Below are 16,617 nucleotides of genomic sequence, written 5' to 3'. Positions count from 1 at the left end.
AGCCGGAATCATCAGTTTCGTTTCGAATCTAACCCAAACAACTCTACGGCAATGGCACCGAAAACCAGCGGAAAGGCCGCCAAGAAGTCCGGCAAGGCCCAGAAGAACATCGCCAAGGGAGACAAGAAGAAGAGGAAGGTCCGCAGGAAGGAATCCTATGCTATCTACATCTTCAAAGTGTTGAAGCAAGTCCACCCTGATACCGGAATCTCGTCCAAGGCCATGAGCATCATGAACAGCTTCGTCAACGATATCTTCGAACGTATCGCTGCTGAATCCTCTCGGCTGGCTCACTACAACAAGCGCTCGACCATCACATCCCGCGAAATCCAGACTGCCGTCCGTCTGCTGCTTCCGGGAGAGTTGGCCAAGCACGCCGTCTCTGAAGGAACCAAGGCTGTCACCAAGTACACTAGCTCCAAGTAAATTGGATTTATCCCAATTGATCCCTAAACGGCCCTTATCAGGGCCACAACGTATTTTCCGTAAAAGTTTTGTCAATTGATCTTTTAATATTTGGTTAATTTCTTTTATACTCTAAAAATGTAGGTACTTTTTTAACATATTGCCAGATTTCAACAGATAGCATCAGCTTCAATGCTAAAAGTTGCTGAGGCATTTGCTTGTTACTATCCATAATCGAGCTTGAAATTTACATGTGCGATAATTTCCTTCTCTTGACAGCCATCAGGCATATATTTTATACCAAAAGGTATACGCACAATGTTAGAATTGTCATTCTTTGAGAAGAAAAAACAGGGAATACGTCCACTTTTGAGCATCGATGATTTTGTTTTAAGTTTCATTTTGCGTAAATGTCATTAGAAGCAAAGATAGATTCCTCATTCAATCAAGCGTATAACCTTTGGGTTAAATATTCACCAGAAAGTTTTCAAGAAATATCGTAAGCACAACAATTAAAGCAGTTATAAATTGTTTGAGATGAAATATCCATTATGCAATAACATCATAAGTTGTTTCTTCGTTTTAAGATAAAAACCAAAGGAGATATGTTTAACTCAAACAATGCTAAAAACTAACTGTTTTGAGGCAATCAAAATATGATATACTAGCTCTCCATTTTTCCTACTTTACTCAGGCTAAATGATACCAAATTTATATAACATGGCATTATAACAAAACTTGTTTGATATTTTTCTTTAAAACCTACTTGAACTTAACGTTGATTAAACTGAACATAAACTAAAATTGGATCGATACTGCGAAGTTTTGCCTAACTCCTCATTTTTCGTGTGTCAAACGATAAGGAAAACTCAAGTTAATCTCCTCCAAAACACAATTGGTGGCCCTGAAAAGGACCGTTTTTGATTGCATTGATTATATGATTTAACCTCCGAAACCGTACAGAGTGCGTCCCTGGCGTTTCAAGGCATAGACGACGTCCATGGCAGTGACGGTCTTCCGCTTGGCGTGTTCAGTATAGGTAACAGCGTCACGGATCACGTTTTCCAGGAACACCTTCAGAACACCACGAGTTTCCTCGTAGATCAAACCGGAGATACGCTTGACTCCTCCACGACGAGCCAGACGACGGATAGCGGGCTTGGTGATTCCCTGGATGTTATCACGCAAAACCTTACGATGACGCTTGGCGCCACCCTTTCCTAGACCTTTTCCTCCCTTGCCTCGGCCAGTCATTGTTGGAGATTTGAGTTAGGTTGTTAACGAACGGTTGAAACGAAACTGATGCCTGCCCGTCGTTTACGGTCTCCTTATATACCATCTTTCGAAATAAGACGCCATTTTGAACGTCGGTAGAAAGTGGAGGGGGAATTCATTCATTTTTCCGGTATAAAAAGGGATGCCAGTTTGTTTCATTCAATTATTCTCATTCAACCGTCTGAACAGCAATGGCTCGTACCAAGCAAACCGCTCGTAAGTCCACCGGAGGAAAAGCTCCTCGCAAACAGCTGGCCACTAAGGCTGCTCGTAAGAGTGCTCCAGCCACCGGAGGAGTCAAGAAGCCTCATCGTTATCGGCCAGGAACCGTTGCTCTGCGTGAGATCCGTCGTTACCAGAAATCCACCGAGCTGCTGATCCGCAAGTTGCCCTTCCAGCGTCTGGTTCGTGAAATCGCTCAGGATTTCAAGACCGATCTGCGTTTCCAGAGCTCGGCCGTCATGGCTCTGCAGGAAGCTAGCGAGGCCTATCTGGTTGGTCTGTTCGAGGACACCAATCTGTGTGCCATCCATGCCAAGCGTGTCACCATCATGCCAAAGGACATCCAGCTGGCTCGTCGTATCCGAGGAGAACGTGCTTAAGTGAATTCGCAGTACCTGTTTTGCATTTACCCATACAAACGGTCCTTTTTAGGACCACTGAAACTATTTCAAAGAGCCAGTCATGAATTATAATGGGGAGGTATTGCTTTTTTATCGAAGTTTTGGCGTTGGAAACCATTATGTTGCAGATGGCATCATTCTTTGAATACTATCAGGCGATAAATTCAAGCCAAAAGGCAGATGATAAGATTTAAATTGTACACAAATTCACAAAGAGAGAGAATGCCCAATTTCGGTGTATTCGGGCGTAGTTTTCTTTGCTGTCCTTAATGTGTTAATAGTCGCGAATATTACTATCAGCACTTTTGAGCCATCTGCGCATGCAGATGTGCTAGCAGCCAAGATACTATTGTCTGGACTCTTACCCCAGGGGGATAATTTATTTTCGTGCTTTACTAAGAAAAGAAGGAAATTAGCAATATCGTTGGGAATATCGATCGGTTCTTTGAAAATCAATGTAAAAATCTCAACACAATCAATAAAGTACAATGACTTACCAACGAATTGCCAACTACGTCTTTCGGGTGTCTAACCATAGTGTCGGATTGCCTCTTTAGTCGGACAGGGGCTTAATTTCCAAACACCTCACTTCCGTCAATTTCCAATCCTGTTTCGAAGGCTATCGATTTTCAACTCGTATTGTACTACGGCGACAATTCAAACCACCATCTCGATCTTAGGTCAAAAAGCGTCGCTTACACTGAGTAAATCAATAGCTTCAAAAGATTTCACTAAAATTACTAACGATATTGCCAATAAGCTTCGGGAATAAAAACATTCGAACTCAAATTTGAAAAGACGTAGAAGCATAACTCTAAAAAAAAATGCGTTGTGGCCCTGATAAGGGCCGTTTGGGGATCATTCATAGCAGTGCCAATTTACTTGGAGCTGGTGTATTTGGTGACGGCCTTGGTTCCTTCAGAGACGGCGTGCTTGGCCAACTCTCCCGGAAGCAGCAGACGGACGGCAGTCTGGATTTCGCGGGATGTGATGGTCGAGCGCTTGTTGTAGTGAGCCAGCCGAGAGGATTCAGCAGCGATACGTTCGAAGATATCGTTGACGAAGCTGTTCATGATGCTCATGGCCTTGGACGAGATTCCGGTATCAGGGTGGACTTGCTTCAACACTTTGAAGATGTAGATAGCATAGGATTCCTTCCTGCGGACCTTCCTCTTCTTCTTGTCTCCCTTGGCGATGTTCTTCTGGGCCTTGCCGGACTTCTTGGCGGCCTTTCCGCTGGTTTTCGGTGCCATTGTTGAGTTGTTTGGGTTAGATTCGAAACGAAACTGATGAATTCGGCTTGAGTTTCAGCTGCTTTTAAGCAGGCAAAACTCATGCGAAACGGGTTTTCAAATCTTCGAGTCCGCCTATATCCCCTACGTTTTTTCAATTGTTTGCTTTATTTCACGTCGCTTCAAGGGTAGTTTTTTCTCTGGTCTGCTTTGTGACTCATGCGTATACCTGCATGCGCTCAGGGTTGTTAAAAGTATATAAGCATCGACCCTCTTTCTGATTTCAACATTCTACATTCGTCGTTTCGTTTGTGTAAAGCTACTTCAAACTCAACTCATCAAAATGTCTGGCCGCGGCAAAGGAGGAAAAGTCAAGGGAAAGGCAAAGTCCCGATCATCTCGTGCCGGACTTCAGTTCCCAGTTGGTCGTATCCATCGCCTGCTCCGCAAGGGCAACTACGCAGAACGTGTCGGAGCTGGAGCTCCCGTCTATCTGGCCGCTGTCATGGAATATCTGGCAGCTGAAGTGCTGGAATTGGCAGGAAACGCCGCCCGTGACAACAAGAAGACCCGTATCATCCCGCGTCATCTTCAGCTGGCCATCCGCAATGACGAGGAGTTGAACAAACTGCTCTCGGGCGTCACCATCGCTCAGGGAGGTGTTTTGCCCAACATCCAAGCCGTTCTGCTGCCCAAGAAGACCGAAAAAAAGGCTTAAACTGGAATCGTCTCTGCTTACAAACAAATCGTCCTTTTCAGGGCGACAAATTATTTTTTTAGAGAGTTTTACTCATGAAGCTTTATGTCCATCAGTTTCGACCAGGTTTTGTGCACATTGCAAAACATGGCCCTAGAATTACATTTCATTTTCTTTAGCATTTTGCTACAATCTATCGTACTTTCAATTCCTGAACATCCCAATACCTGTAATCAACTCGTTTTTTTTTCGTGTAAGCTTGCTAGTTTTGTAATCAATCGAATAGGAAATCTGTGTTTTAGATACTGAGTGTTTTAATTGTTTTCCCTTAATGCCATTTTTAAGAGATCGGTTTGTGAAGAATTCATTATTGTAAGGGACACAGTACGTTAATAATTATAGAAGCATTAAATCATATGGTAGGTAAATTTAAAGTAAATAAGTATATATTTTTTTAAAATGAATTAAGCTCGATAGGAGTTAAAATTGGAAGCTAAAAGGCATGTTTGAAGGAAAGCTGCAATGTTCCATGATATACAGCAGCGAAATATACGTAGGAAGCTGCAACCGGAATCCTGTCATTTGAAATATTAGCTTAAAGAGAGATATTACCGTGAATCGATTTTTGAAATTTTTATGCAAATATTTCGACGAGGTGTAACAAGTTATAGAAGAGTTAAAGATTGGAAGAAAACTTTAGAGGTGTTGAGAAGAGCGAAGAGCATTTGAAACAGAAACTAGACTATATATCTACTAAATTTTTGTCCCACACCAATAAACTGTATCGAAGAAAAAGTAACCGATTCGTTTGAACCAAAACTCATGAGAGTTTAAAAGAATTTTGACGAGCATATAGTTCAACAAAGGTTGAATGTTATTTGGATGTATTCCAAACTCGACCTTGAAACAAATAATTTTGCTCCATTTTGTAAGTGAAAAGGTGCAAACTTCCTCTTTTTAAGCCAATTAGTGGCCCTGAAAAGGGCCGTTTGAGTAAGAATTAGCCAAAATCTTTCATTGGTAGGAAATTAAGCACGCTCTCCTCGGATACGACGGGCCAGCTGAATGTCCTTTGGCATGATCGTGACACGCTTGGCATGGATGGCACACAGATTGGTGTCCTCGAACAGTCCAACCAGATAGGCCTCGCTAGCTTCCTGCAGAGCCATGACGGCCGAGCTCTGGAAACGCAGATCGGTCTTGAAATCCTGAGCGATTTCACGAACCAGACGCTGGAAGGGCAACTTGCGGATCAGCAGCTCGGTGGATTTCTGGTAACGACGGATCTCACGCAGAGCAACGGTTCCTGGCCGATAACGATGAGGCTTCTTGACTCCTCCGGTGGCTGGAGCACTCTTACGAGCAGCCTTAGTGGCCAGCTGTTTGCGAGGAGCTTTTCCTCCGGTGGACTTACGAGCGGTTTGCTTGGTACGAGCCATTGCTGTTCAGACGATTGAATGGGAATAATTGAATGAAACAAACTGGCAGCCCTTTTTATACCGGAAAAATGAATGCATTCCCCCTCCACTTTCTACCGGCATTCAAGATGGCGTTAACTCTGGAAAAACGGTATATAAGTAGACCGTTACCGACAGGCAGGCATCAGTTTCGTTTCAACCGTTCGTTAACAACCTAACTAAAATCTTCAACAATGACTGGCCGAGGCAAGGGAGGAAAAGGTCTAGGAAAGGGTGGCGCCAAGCGTCATCGCAAGGTTTTGCGTGATAACATCCAGGGAATCACCAAGCCCGCTATCCGTCGTCTGGCTCGTCGTGGAGGAGTCAAGCGTATCTCCGGTTTGATCTACGAGGAAACTCGTGGTGTTCTGAAGGTGTTCCTGGAAAACGTGATCCGTGACGCTGTTACCTATACTGAACACGCCAAGCGGAAGACCGTCACTGCCATGGACGTCGTCTATGCCTTGAAACGCCAGGGACGCACTCTGTACGGTTTCGGAGGTTAAATTATACCTGCCTCAAACTCAAAACAACCCAACGGCCCTTTTCAGGGCTACAAATCATTCGGCGAAAGAAGTTTTGGACGATCCACACACCAGCAGAGCCTGTACGATCGAGGTTTGATTTTGCAAGCAAAGTATCCGGGCCAATGTACTATGTTCATATAAGTTAACTGGAAGCAGTTCAGAAACGGTTTGTAAGATTCACTGTCAGAATTTTGGCAGAAGCTATAGCTATTGACAAAGCAATCGAACAAGCAAATACTCCCACTGTTTGGATACCGACTCAGCCAGCGTTGTAACGGCCTTGGAATCCGGAATCAAACATCCAATCATTCAAAACATACTACACAGCAAAATCCTGAAGAACGTTACGATGGTCTGGATTCCAAGTCACGTGGGTATTTCCGGAAATGAAGAGGCGGATCGACTTGCGAGCTTGGGCAGAAATGAAGAGATACACATAACAAAAATACCTAAAGCGGACGCGCTAAAATGGTTGAGAAAGGAATTGAAGCTGCAACATGATCAAAACTGGCGGAAGCAGCAGAATATAGAACTGAAAGAAGTTAAACTGACAACGGAAAATGGAACGACGAGAAACACAAGAAGTAAGAGAAAGTCCTTACTCGCTTGAGGAATGGCCACACTTAGATAACTCACGAACATCTGATCGGGGAAACAGAATCACCAAAGTGTGAGTTTCAAGTACTTCACGTGATCAGACCATTATTATAAAACGCCATTCAAAGTTATGGGATGATTATCATAAGGTTTTAAAAATTCAGCTCTTGGCTTATGGGGAAATAAAATAAATTGAGTTAGAAGCGTTAGGAGAAATTTTCCAAATATTCAAGTAATTCAAAAAGTTATTTAAATTTAGTTGCAAACTGTAAACCACTCGTAAATTTTGAACTTTGGCTGGAAGCAAAGTGTCATCAGCAAATAATCTTCTACCATTTCCATCAGGAAGATCAGAAGTAAAAATACTGTAAAAAATTGGCCCAAGTATACTGCCCTGAGGGTCACCAGCTCAAATGGGTGTTCTTTCAGAGCATGAATAGCTCACATGCAAAGTTCGGCTAGTCAAGTAATTTTGAATAATGTTGGTGAGATGTACAGGAAAATCTAAACGAGCTAGTTGCTACTAAACCTTTGTGCCGAACAATGTCAAAGGCCTTTCAATATCTATAAAAGCAACAAAAGTTGAATAACTTTCAGATTTGCTAGCGTTAATCATCATATAGCTACACTCAAAAGTCGATGTGTAGTAGAATGTTCATGACGAAAAACAAATTGTTCATCAGGGAAATCACGAGGGTCATTTGATTCAAGTAACAGAATGGAAATGACTATTTTCAAATTACATTCTTCACACATGTAGTTATTGAAACTGTCCATAAAGCAAAAGCATTGCACAAAGCGCTCTAGCTCTGATCTTTCTATCAATCAATACTTTCTATTCTGGCTAACAATTCTATTTTGAATCACATAATTTGCCGCAATGCCATTGCATCAATAAAAGCACAATTCTTCACATTGTAAAACCCTAAGACACTTAATAGCCTCAATCAACTCTTAGAGAATGTATTTGTCGTCCTGGTCGGTTTGGTTGTAAGTAGAGATGAAACAAGCTTAAGCCTTCTTTTCGGTCTTCTTGGGCAGCAGAACGGCTTGGATGTTGGGCAAAACACCTCCCTGAGCGATGGTGACGCCCGAGAGCAGTTTGTTCAACTCCTCGTCATTGCGGATGGCCAGCTGAAGATGACGCGGGATGATACGGGTCTTCTTGTTGTCACGAGCGGCGTTTCCTGCCAATTCCAGCACTTCAGCTGCCAGATATTCCATGACAGCGGCCAGATAGACGGGAGCTCCAGCTCCGACACGTTCGGCGTAGTTGCCCTTGCGGAGCAGACGATGGATACGACCAACTGGGAACTGAAGTCCAGCACGAGATGATCGGGACTTTGCCTTTCCCTTGACTTTTCCTCCTTTGCCGCGGCCAGACATTTTGATGAGTTGAGTTTAGAGTAGCTTTACAAAAACGAAACGACGGATGTAGAATGTTGAAAATGGAAAGAGGGTCGATGCTTATATACTCTTGGCAACCCTGAGCGCATGCAGGTATACGCATGAGTCATAAAGCAAACGAGGGAAAAATCTACCCTTGAAGCAGCGTAAAATGAAGCAAAGAATTGAGAAAAATGTAGGGGATACAGGCAGACTCGAAGATTGGAAAACCCGTTTCGCATGAGTTTTGCCTGCTTAAAAGCAGCTGCAACCCAAGCCGAAATCATCAGTTTCGTTTCGAATCTAACCCAAACAACTCTACTACAATGGCACCGAAAACCAGCGGAAAGGCCGCCAAGAAGTCCGGCAAAGCCCAGAAGAACATCGCCAAGGGAGACAAGAAGAAGAGGAAGGTCCGCAGGAAGGAATCCTATGCTATCTACATCTTCAAAGTGTTGAAGCAAGTCCACCCTGACACTGGAATCTCGTCCAAGGCCATGAGCATCATGAACAGCTTCGTAAACGATATCTTCGAACGTATCGCTGCTGAATCCTCTCGGCTGGCTCACTACAACAAGCGCTCGACCATCACATCCCGCGAAATCCAGACTGCCGTCCGTCTGCTGCTTCCGGGAGAGTTGGCCAAGCACGCCGTCTCTGAAGGAACCAAGGCTGTCACCAAGTACACCAGCTCCAAGTAAATTTGCACTAACGTGTAAAATTATGTTTTAAAAACGGCCCTTTTCAGGGCCACAAAACATTTTGTATTGAGAGTTGTGCTACTTTTACTTTTTAAATAACGGTTTAGTATAATGTTTTTTATAAGTAATTTTTGCAGGAAGTGCAGTAAACATCAAACAAGATTTGATTGAAATTTCTAAACTATACAGCTTGATAATGAGGGAAGCAGGATAGACGCATCAGTTTTAAACCAACGAATTCAAAAGTCGACAACGAATGTTCATATAGCTGATTTAAACTTCAGAGTTTTTCTGTCCCTTTTGGGTTGAATAACTCGCCGAAATGTTTACAAATGACGATGATTAATGCATCAGAATTATCAACTCAAGACTCTCGGTGTGAATAAATAGTACTTACGAAAGAATTTTTATTACTGCAATTTAAAATTTTTCGTTTTCCTAAGTTGAAATGACGTAAAACTTTGACAGTATTCATACCATTTGAATTGAAAGAACTCGGTTTGTGACAGACGCATAACCGCATTTGACGCCATCTTAAGCAAAATGGTGGCTTCGGTTTACCTATCAACAATGGCTCATGACCGAAAGCGGCATGAGAATCTTTCATATTGAAAATTGATTGAAAGGTTCGACTTAAAACTTAACATTGTAATATGACGTTATTTTGAAACCCGAAATTGTTATCTTTTTATGTTACAAAACATATATCTTTTTCTGAATTCACTAAACTTTCAGCTGTGTCCAAAAATCTCATATAGTTGGCGACGTCGTTTGTAGGCGTCTGTTTTTAAATCGTCATATTTGAAGTTTTTGATGTGGATTCAAACCGAGGCTCTCTGTTTCGCTATTACCAAGTTGTACCTATTTGTTTTAGAAATTTCCATTAAATCTTGTTGGATGTTTACTGCACTTACTATGTTGAATTTTAAGTGAAAAACTTCAGCTGTTGCCTGTTTTCCTTCTCGGTTTACTCTTGCAATAATATAGAGTTTGTCAAAATTAAACTAAAGAAATGTTCCACGAGAGATTATAATGCAATTCGTCATTTGTAAACATTTCGGCGAGTTATTCAACCCAAAAGGGACAGAAAAACTCTGAAGTTTAAATCAGCTATATGAACATTCGTTGTCGACTTTTGAATTCGTTGGTTTAAAACTGATGCGTCTATCTTGCTTCCCTCATTGTCAAGCTGTATAGTTTAGAAATTTCGATCGAATCTAGCTTGGTGTTTACTTCACTTCCTGCAAAAAATACTTATAAAAAATCTACACTAAACTAAATCGTTATTTAAAAAGTAAAAGTAGCACAACTCTCAATACAAAATGTTTTGTGGCCCTGAAAAGGGCCGTTTTAAATCATAGCTTTACACAGCTGTGTCAATTTACTTGGAGCTGGTGTACTTGGTGACGGCCTTGGTTCCTTCAGAGACGGCGTGCTTGGCCAACTCTCCCGGAAGCAGCAGACGGACGGCAGTCTGGATTTCGCGGGATGTGATGGTCGAGCGCTTGTTGTAGTGAGCCAGCCGAGAGGATTCAGCAGCGATACGTTCGAAGATATCGTTTACGAAGCTGTTCATGATGCTCATGGCCTTGGACGAGATTCCAGTGTCAGGGTGGACTTGCTTCAACACTTTGAAGATGTAGATAGCATAGGATTCCTTCCTGCGGACCTTCCTCTTCTTCTTGTCTCCCTTGGCGATGTTCTTCTGGGCCTTGCCGGACTTCTTGGCGGCCTTTCCGCTGGTTTTCGGTGCCATTGTAGTAGAGTTGTTTGGGTTAGATTCGAAACGAAACTGATGATTTCGGCTTGGGTTGCAGCTGCTTTTAAGCAGGAAAAACTCATGCGAAACGGGTTTTCCAATCTTCGAGTCTGCCTGTATCCCCTACATTTTTCTCAATTCTTTGCTTCATTTTACGCTGCTTCAAGGGTAGATTTTTCCCTCGTTTGCTTTATGACTCATGCGTATACCTGCATGCGCTCAGAGTTGCCAAGAGTATATAAGCATCGACCCTCTTTCCGATTTCAACATTCTACATTCGTCGTTTCGTTTGTGTAAAGCTACTTCAAACTCATCTCAACAAAATGTCTGGCCGCGGCAAAGGAGGAAAAGTCAAGGGAAAGGCAAAGTCCCGATCATCTCGTGCCGGACTTCAGTTCCCAGTTGGTCGTATCCATCGTCTGCTCCGCAAGGGCAACTACGCAGAACGTGTCGGAGCTGGAGCTCCCGTCTATTTGGCCGCTGTCATGGAATATCTGGCAGCTGAAGTGCTGGAATTGGCAGGAAACGCCGCTCGTGACAACAAGAAGACCCGTATCATCCCGCGTCATCTTCAGCTGGCCATCCGCAATGACGAGGAGTTGAACAAACTGCTCTCGGGCGTCACCATCGCTCAGGGAGGTGTTTTGCCCAACATCCAAGCCGTTCTGCTGCCCAAGAAGACCGAAAAGAAGGCTTAAACTGGAATCGTCTCTGCTTACAAACAAACCGTCCTTTTCAGGACGACAAATATGTTTTCAAAGAGTTGGTTGATGCTTTTAAACTCATTGATATACAGTTGATATTTTCAACTTACTAACAGTACTGAGATATATATTTGCACTTGTTTGATTAGGTATCATGTTACTAAATGTAAGGTTAAATGTGCAATCCGTGACGTCACCTAACTTAATTGCTGTGTAATTTAATTATAAGTTAATCTTAAACAATCAGTCTGTAGGACAGTAGTCAAGAAATTCAGAAATAAATAGATATTGTTTCAATAAACGTTGGCAAAGATTTAGCGACCATCATCCCGATATTCAGTTGAATACTTCTACCTGCACTTCGTGAACCTCTAATTTTATTGAATGCAGGACATTCTAAATTTGCTTTCGTACAACCTCCATTCTGAATGAATATTATCAAATTGTGATATAAAGGTGCCACAGACTCATTTGAATACTTTCTCTACCACAATCACTTTTTTAGAAGTGGAAGGGAAAGTTTATCCAACTTATTCATCTTACTAACGCTTTTGCCGATCTGAATCTTCGTCAGATTTGTATCATTATCGAATGTTCCTTTAAAAAATAAGTCGTCCTCTCAAATTAACTGTTTATGTACTGTAGTGCTAGTCTTTTTTAATATTTCTCAAGTTAGAACTGTCGTCAATACTCCGATGTCCCTGGTAGTCAGAACACTGAACTCATCTCTTTTTTCGTATTTGAAAATCAGGAATCTTGAGCTTTCTTATTCCTATGCAAGTGAAATAGGAAAAATAAGTGGCTGATCATATACTAAAATTGGAACGATACAGAGAAGATTCGCAAAACTCTTTGAAAAACTATTGGTGGCCCTGAAAAGGACCGTTTTTGAAAGCATTGGTTCCATAATTTAACCTCCAAAACCGTACAGAGTGCGTCCCTGGCGTTTCAAGGCATAGACGACGTCCATGGCAGTGACGGTCTTCCGCTTGGCGTGTTCAGTATAGGTAACAGCGTCACGGATCACGTTTTCCAGGAACACCTTCAGAACACCACGAGTTTCCTCGTAGATCAAACCGGAGATACGCTTGACTCCTCCACGACGAGCCAGACGACGGATAGCGGGCTTGGTGATTCCCTGGATGTTATCACGCAAAACCTTGCGATGACGCTTGGCACCACCCTTTCCTAGACCTTTTCCTCCCTTGCCTCGGCCAGTCATTGTTGAAGATTTTAGTTAGGTTGTTAACGAACGGTTGAAACGAAACTGATGCCTGCCTGTCGTTTACGGTTCCCTTATATACCGTGCGTTGAAGGTAGACGCCATTTTGAATTTCGGTTATGTCGGTAGAAAGTGGAGGGGGAATGCATTCATTTTTCCGGTATAAAAAGGGATGCCAGTTTGTTTCAATCAATTATTCTCATTCAACCGTCTGAACAGCAATGGCTCGTACCAAGCAAACCGCTCGTAAGTCCACCGGAGGAAAGGCTCCTCGCAAACAGCTTGCCACTAAGGCTGCTCGTAAGAGTGCTCCAGCCACCGGAGGAGTCAAGAAGCCTCATCGTTATCGGCCAGGAACCGTTGCTCTGCGTGAGATCCGTCGTTACCAGAAATCCACCGAGCTGCTGATCCGCAAGTTGCCCTTCCAGCGTCTGGTTCGTGAAATCGCTCAGGATTTCAAGACTGATCTGCGTTTCCAGAGCTCGGCCGTCATGGCTCTGCAGGAAGCTAGCGAGGCCTATCTGGTTGGACTGTTCGAGGACACCAATCTGTGTGCCATCCATGCCAAGCGTGTCACGATCATGCCAAAGGACATCCAGCTGGCTCGTCGTATCCGAGGAGAACGTGCTTAAATGAATTCGCTGTACCTGTTTTGCATTTACCCATACAAACGGTCCTTTTCAGGACCACTGACTTTGTTTCAAAGAGGTAGTCATGGAACGCTTGTATGGGATTGTATTAACGCTTTAAATCAATTATCAATACAAAACCAGGTGAACCTTTATTGGGTTCCAGGTCACTGCGGCATAGACAGAAATGAAAGAGCAGATCTGCTATCTAGAAGAGGATCTGAAGGGCCATTAATTGGGCCGAAACCTTTCTGTGAAGTATCAACTTGTGCACTTAACAGTGAATTAAAAACTTGGGAAAATTTAAAACTCCAATTTAAACGGCTTGTGGCTATTGGTGCGAGGCCTATTGAAATAGAAACTGCAGAGCACTTGATGTGCGACTGGGGATATCTTATGACACATCGACTTAATGTTCTTGGTAAGCGAATCCTAACGCCCGATGATATTTGGAAGATTGAGGCCAGTAAGGTGATGGGATTCATAAGGAATACCACCACAAACTGGAATTGTTTTTCAATTTCGACTACAACTGACAGATGATAGTACGACGTGATCATCGATCAGACGAATACTGAATTGGGTTATTCCACAAAAGATCAAATAAATGTGTCGCAGTGGATAGGCTCATACAAATTAAAAATTATAGGAACAATATCTTATTTTGATACGCATACAACTTTTCATGCAACACGTCAAGGCCGTGCCATGGAGATTTTTCCGAAGAAAATTTTCATTTCACAAATCGTAGAGTTAGGAAAATACCTGATCCCAAAAGTTATTTAAAAATAAGTGTTAACAAACATATTTGAAGATTGGCTCGCCTCCGGCGAAATTTTTCCTAAATCTCTTAAAACCTAAGACTTTTCATTTTACGACATTATATTGGAAACTATGAGTTATAAATTTTGATATATAATTCCCCCAAACTAAATATTTTGACACTCAAAACCCCTACTTTTCCTTTAGAATGGGTTTTCATTAAGAAGTGTTACTAAAAAAGTTCAGAATTCTAAACCAACCTTTTTAACTTAAAAATTAATTTATCAAAACACTAATTACACACATCAACAAGCAGGAAGCCATGTGGTAGGCGTTTATGACTAACGATAGTCAACAGAATGAACAAAAAGAATTTCAAACGTAATATCTATTACTTTAAAGCTAATGACTTTGATTATTAAAAAATAGTTTATGTCTTTACAAATTTAATGCTGAATTGTTATATTTAAAAAAAACGAATTTCGACCCTATTTTAATTTTGTGATTCTCGTTCTTCTAAATGCTCAACTTCACATTCAACAGTGTTTTGATAAATTATACAAGGCAACAAAATTCACATTTTTTTCAATATGCAAAGAATTTATGAGCTTATTAATATTAACTTGGGTGTCCCGAATCCAAATATTTAATTAGTGTTTTTTCACAGATTTTGTTTGACGAACCAGCCCGAGGCTGAAAGTCTCTATAATAAAGAAAAAAAAGATTTTGTTTGTTTGAGATTAATTACCTTTGAAAATAGATAAAAACCATTTATAAATTTTAACACGAATGCCAAAACGTTGGTAAAGTGTCACAAATAAACAAACAATTTCAAAATGTTCAGCACCTTTTTGACAAAACTGATAAACATTACAGAAATTAAAAAAAAAATTATCAAACTTCCCGTAGACTGCAAGTTATTTTGAATTCTGCGAAAAAAAAAAGATAGAAGTATTCTTCTTGTCTTTTTTTCCCCATCCTGTGAAATAACGAATTTTTGCAAATAAAAAAAATGACTAAATTGATTTTATTATAGAAAAAGTCCAACCGTTTTGGCGTTTTCAACAAATTTATGAAGTTGATTAAAACCTTTTTTTCTATCTTTATTGTGTGAGGTCAGAAAAACTAGTAATGAAAAAATTTTGACTTTTACTTTTTTAGATTAAAAGGATTATCTCAGTTGTTTAAAACACGAAATATTCACTGTTCGACAGTTCGCAATAAAAGACTAAAATATAATTTAGTAAAACACGCGCAGCGAGATTCGCACAGAATCTAAACAATGATTTTAGATGTCATAAATATAAACGACGATAAAAATAAGTCATAAAAAGCACTTAAAAACTAAACAAGCAGTGTTGCTATTGTTCTTGAAATTTAAATTTTAGTGTTCAGAAAACATCATTTTTTTTAATTCCTATAAATTTTATTTTTTCTTATAAAAACAATACAATCCTTCAATGATAAATTGAGCACACGAATTACTACTGTGAACTTCAAAAATGAGCTTTGCTAGCCTTTATAACTAGAAGAAAATGAAGATAAAAAATAAGTTATCCCTGACTTTCATCATCATTAAATTAAATGTTTTCTTCTTTTTATCAAAAAAAATCCAACATCATATATAATTTTAATAAATTCTCTTTTAATTTTTTTTCTAATCGTGAATTCACAATACAATTTAATTTTTCATATGTAATTTTGGTGTTTACAGCGGAATTTTTTAATCAACCTTTCCATTGAAAATGATGAACAAAGTACATCAAGATAATTAAAAATTAAAAATCATTTACATATTATCATTTTGCTTACTAATACTTAATTTGAACTCGGATTTAATTTTTTTTTTCAAATGATGTGTTTTTTTTATGTATTTATTCCTGTGCACTGATTCTTATGTCCGAAGCTTTAAGTTGTAGATAAATTCCAAATATTCATTCGTATTGCTGGTTATCCAAATTCATTTAGCTGGTGGTTCGGAAATACTTTTTAATATTTATAAACCAGATTGCTTTTAATTTATTCTTAGGCAAATTTCTTGACAAGATTTTTGTTCGTTTTGTTAAAAAATATTGAATTTTTATTATCGTGCGTACAGAATCTAATGTTAATGGTAATTCTTTCTTATTCATCTGGAAAGCGAAAATTCAACCAATTGAAGCTTTTGGCAAAGTTGTTAATGATCAGATATTGGAATAAGAGACAGGTTTTGAATGCCTATATCAAGGCAGATTAAATGCCTATGTTAAGAAAAAATAGATGAGCCTTTTGAATTATTTACTTGTTATCATTGAAACAATAAATCTACGCCCAAATCACAATCTTACTGTGAATGTAGAAAAGCTTAACGCTGATCAAATAAAAATACGATATAAACAAAATATTACCGTGAAATATGGCCATATGGCATACCTAACTATGTTTCATGCAAAAAAACTATTGATTACTGAAGTTTCAACAATATTTCAGCCTTGCTGTGTGCTTAACATCCGTTTCTACCATTTTTAATTAAATAATATCAAAATATTGCAAGCGTAAATGAAATATCGCTAAAATATAAATATGCGCATTTAGCCGCCGTTATCGAAAATCGGCTATTTTAACTACATTTTTTATAAAATTATTTTCACAAAAACTGTAT

General features: G+C 40.2%; 11 protein-coding genes across 11 annotated transcripts in view; 6 read left to right on the top strand and 5 right to left on the bottom strand.

Annotated features, from left to right (window-relative positions):
* Positions 1–16,617, bottom strand: part of LOC129754158 (diacylglycerol kinase eta-like) — a 418,758-nt gene that overhangs the window by 376,505 nt on the left and 25,636 nt on the right. The gene's annotated exons all lie outside the window — the stretch shown is intronic.
* Positions 52–426, top strand: LOC129754181 (histone H2B). Its single transcript, XM_055750074.1, has one exon. It carries the CDS (start codon positions 52–54, stop codon positions 424–426), a length of 375 nt encoding a protein of 124 aa, XP_055606049.1.
* Positions 1,348–12,585, bottom strand: LOC129754161 (uncharacterized). The gene is made up of 5 exons (XM_055750054.1): positions 12,300–12,585; positions 7,882–7,926; positions 7,219–7,221; positions 5,329–5,673; positions 1,348–1,661 (listed from the first exon to the last, which is right to left on the bottom strand). The coding sequence occupies exons 1-5, from the start codon at positions 12,583–12,585 to the stop codon at positions 1,348–1,350; spliced, it is 993 nt and encodes a 330-aa protein (XP_055606029.1).
* LOC129754171 (histone H3-like) lies at positions 1,872–6,195 on the top strand. The gene is made up of 2 exons (XM_055750064.1): positions 1,872–2,214; positions 5,882–6,195. Exons 1-2 carry the CDS (start codon positions 1,872–1,874, stop codon positions 6,193–6,195), a joined length of 657 nt encoding a protein of 218 aa, XP_055606039.1.
* On the bottom strand, positions 3,182–3,556 carry LOC129754182 (histone H2B). Its single transcript, XM_055750075.1, has one exon. The coding sequence runs from the start codon at positions 3,554–3,556 to the stop codon at positions 3,182–3,184; it is 375 nt and encodes a 124-aa protein (XP_055606050.1).
* LOC129754176 (histone H2A) lies at positions 3,879–4,253 on the top strand. Its single transcript, XM_055750069.1, has one exon. It carries the CDS (start codon positions 3,879–3,881, stop codon positions 4,251–4,253), a length of 375 nt encoding a protein of 124 aa, XP_055606044.1.
* On the bottom strand, positions 7,622–8,239 carry LOC129754173 (histone H2A). Its single transcript, XM_055750066.1, has one exon. It carries the CDS (start codon positions 8,197–8,199, stop codon positions 7,825–7,827), a length of 375 nt encoding a protein of 124 aa, XP_055606041.1. The 5' UTR covers positions 8,200–8,239; the 3' UTR covers positions 7,622–7,824.
* Positions 8,526–8,900, top strand: LOC129754180 (histone H2B). Its single transcript, XM_055750072.1, has one exon. It carries the CDS (start codon positions 8,526–8,528, stop codon positions 8,898–8,900), a length of 375 nt encoding a protein of 124 aa, XP_055606047.1.
* On the bottom strand, positions 10,282–10,656 carry LOC129754187 (histone H2B). The gene has a single exon (XM_055750080.1). The coding sequence runs from the start codon at positions 10,654–10,656 to the stop codon at positions 10,282–10,284; it is 375 nt and encodes a 124-aa protein (XP_055606055.1).
* Positions 10,974–11,625, top strand: LOC129754189 (histone H2A). The gene has a single exon (XM_055750083.1). It carries the CDS (start codon positions 10,983–10,985, stop codon positions 11,355–11,357), a length of 375 nt encoding a protein of 124 aa, XP_055606058.1. The 5' UTR covers positions 10,974–10,982; the 3' UTR covers positions 11,358–11,625.
* On the top strand, positions 12,807–13,217 carry LOC129753379 (histone H3). Its single transcript, XM_055749196.1, has one exon. The coding sequence runs from the start codon at positions 12,807–12,809 to the stop codon at positions 13,215–13,217; it is 411 nt and encodes a 136-aa protein (XP_055605171.1).

The sequence above is a fragment of the Uranotaenia lowii genome, chromosome 3, assembly GCF_029784155.1.
Source record: "Uranotaenia lowii strain MFRU-FL chromosome 3, ASM2978415v1, whole genome shotgun sequence".
Classification (NCBI taxonomy): Eukaryota; Metazoa; Arthropoda; class Insecta; order Diptera; family Culicidae; genus Uranotaenia; species Uranotaenia lowii.
Note: the sequence above shows the minus strand (reverse complement) of the source record. Positions and strands in the feature narration are given on the sequence as shown.

What these genes read in the sequence shown, in the direction of transcription:
- LOC129753379 (XM_055749196.1), top strand. Translation starts at nt 12,807, where the DNA reads ATGGCTCGTACCAAGCAAACCGCTCGTAAGTCCACCGGAGGAAAGGCT.
- LOC129754189 (XM_055750083.1), top strand. Translation starts at nt 10,983, where the DNA reads ATGTCTGGCCGCGGCAAAGGAGGAAAAGTCAAGGGAAAGGCAAAGTCC.
- LOC129754161 (XM_055750054.1), bottom strand. Translation starts at nt 12,585, where the DNA reads ATGACTGGCCGAGGCAAGGGAGGAAAAGGTCTAGGAAAGGGTGGTGCC. An exon ending in TGCCTTGAAACGCCAGGGAC is followed by an intron (nt 7,927 to 12,299) that starts GCACTCTGTACG and finishes CGCAATGACGAG; the next exon opens with GAGTTGAACAAACTGCTCTC. An exon ending in CAATCTGTGTGCCATCCATG is followed by an intron (nt 1,662 to 5,328) that starts CCAAGCGTGTCA and finishes TCAAATCTCCAA; the next exon opens with CAATGACTGGCCGAGGCAAG.
- LOC129754187 (XM_055750080.1), bottom strand. Translation starts at nt 10,656, where the DNA reads ATGGCACCGAAAACCAGCGGAAAGGCCGCCAAGAAGTCCGGCAAGGCC.
- LOC129754182 (XM_055750075.1), bottom strand. Translation starts at nt 3,556, where the DNA reads ATGGCACCGAAAACCAGCGGAAAGGCCGCCAAGAAGTCCGGCAAGGCC.
- LOC129754173 (XM_055750066.1), bottom strand. Translation starts at nt 8,199, where the DNA reads ATGTCTGGCCGCGGCAAAGGAGGAAAAGTCAAGGGAAAGGCAAAGTCC.
- LOC129754176 (XM_055750069.1), top strand. Translation starts at nt 3,879, where the DNA reads ATGTCTGGCCGCGGCAAAGGAGGAAAAGTCAAGGGAAAGGCAAAGTCC.
- LOC129754180 (XM_055750072.1), top strand. Translation starts at nt 8,526, where the DNA reads ATGGCACCGAAAACCAGCGGAAAGGCCGCCAAGAAGTCCGGCAAAGCC.
- LOC129754181 (XM_055750074.1), top strand. Translation starts at nt 52, where the DNA reads ATGGCACCGAAAACCAGCGGAAAGGCCGCCAAGAAGTCCGGCAAGGCC.
- LOC129754171 (XM_055750064.1), top strand. Translation starts at nt 1,872, where the DNA reads ATGGCTCGTACCAAGCAAACCGCTCGTAAGTCCACCGGAGGAAAAGCT. An exon ending in CAATCTGTGTGCCATCCATG is followed by an intron (nt 2,215 to 5,881) that starts CCAAGCGTGTCA and finishes TAAAATCTTCAA; the next exon opens with CAATGACTGGCCGAGGCAAG.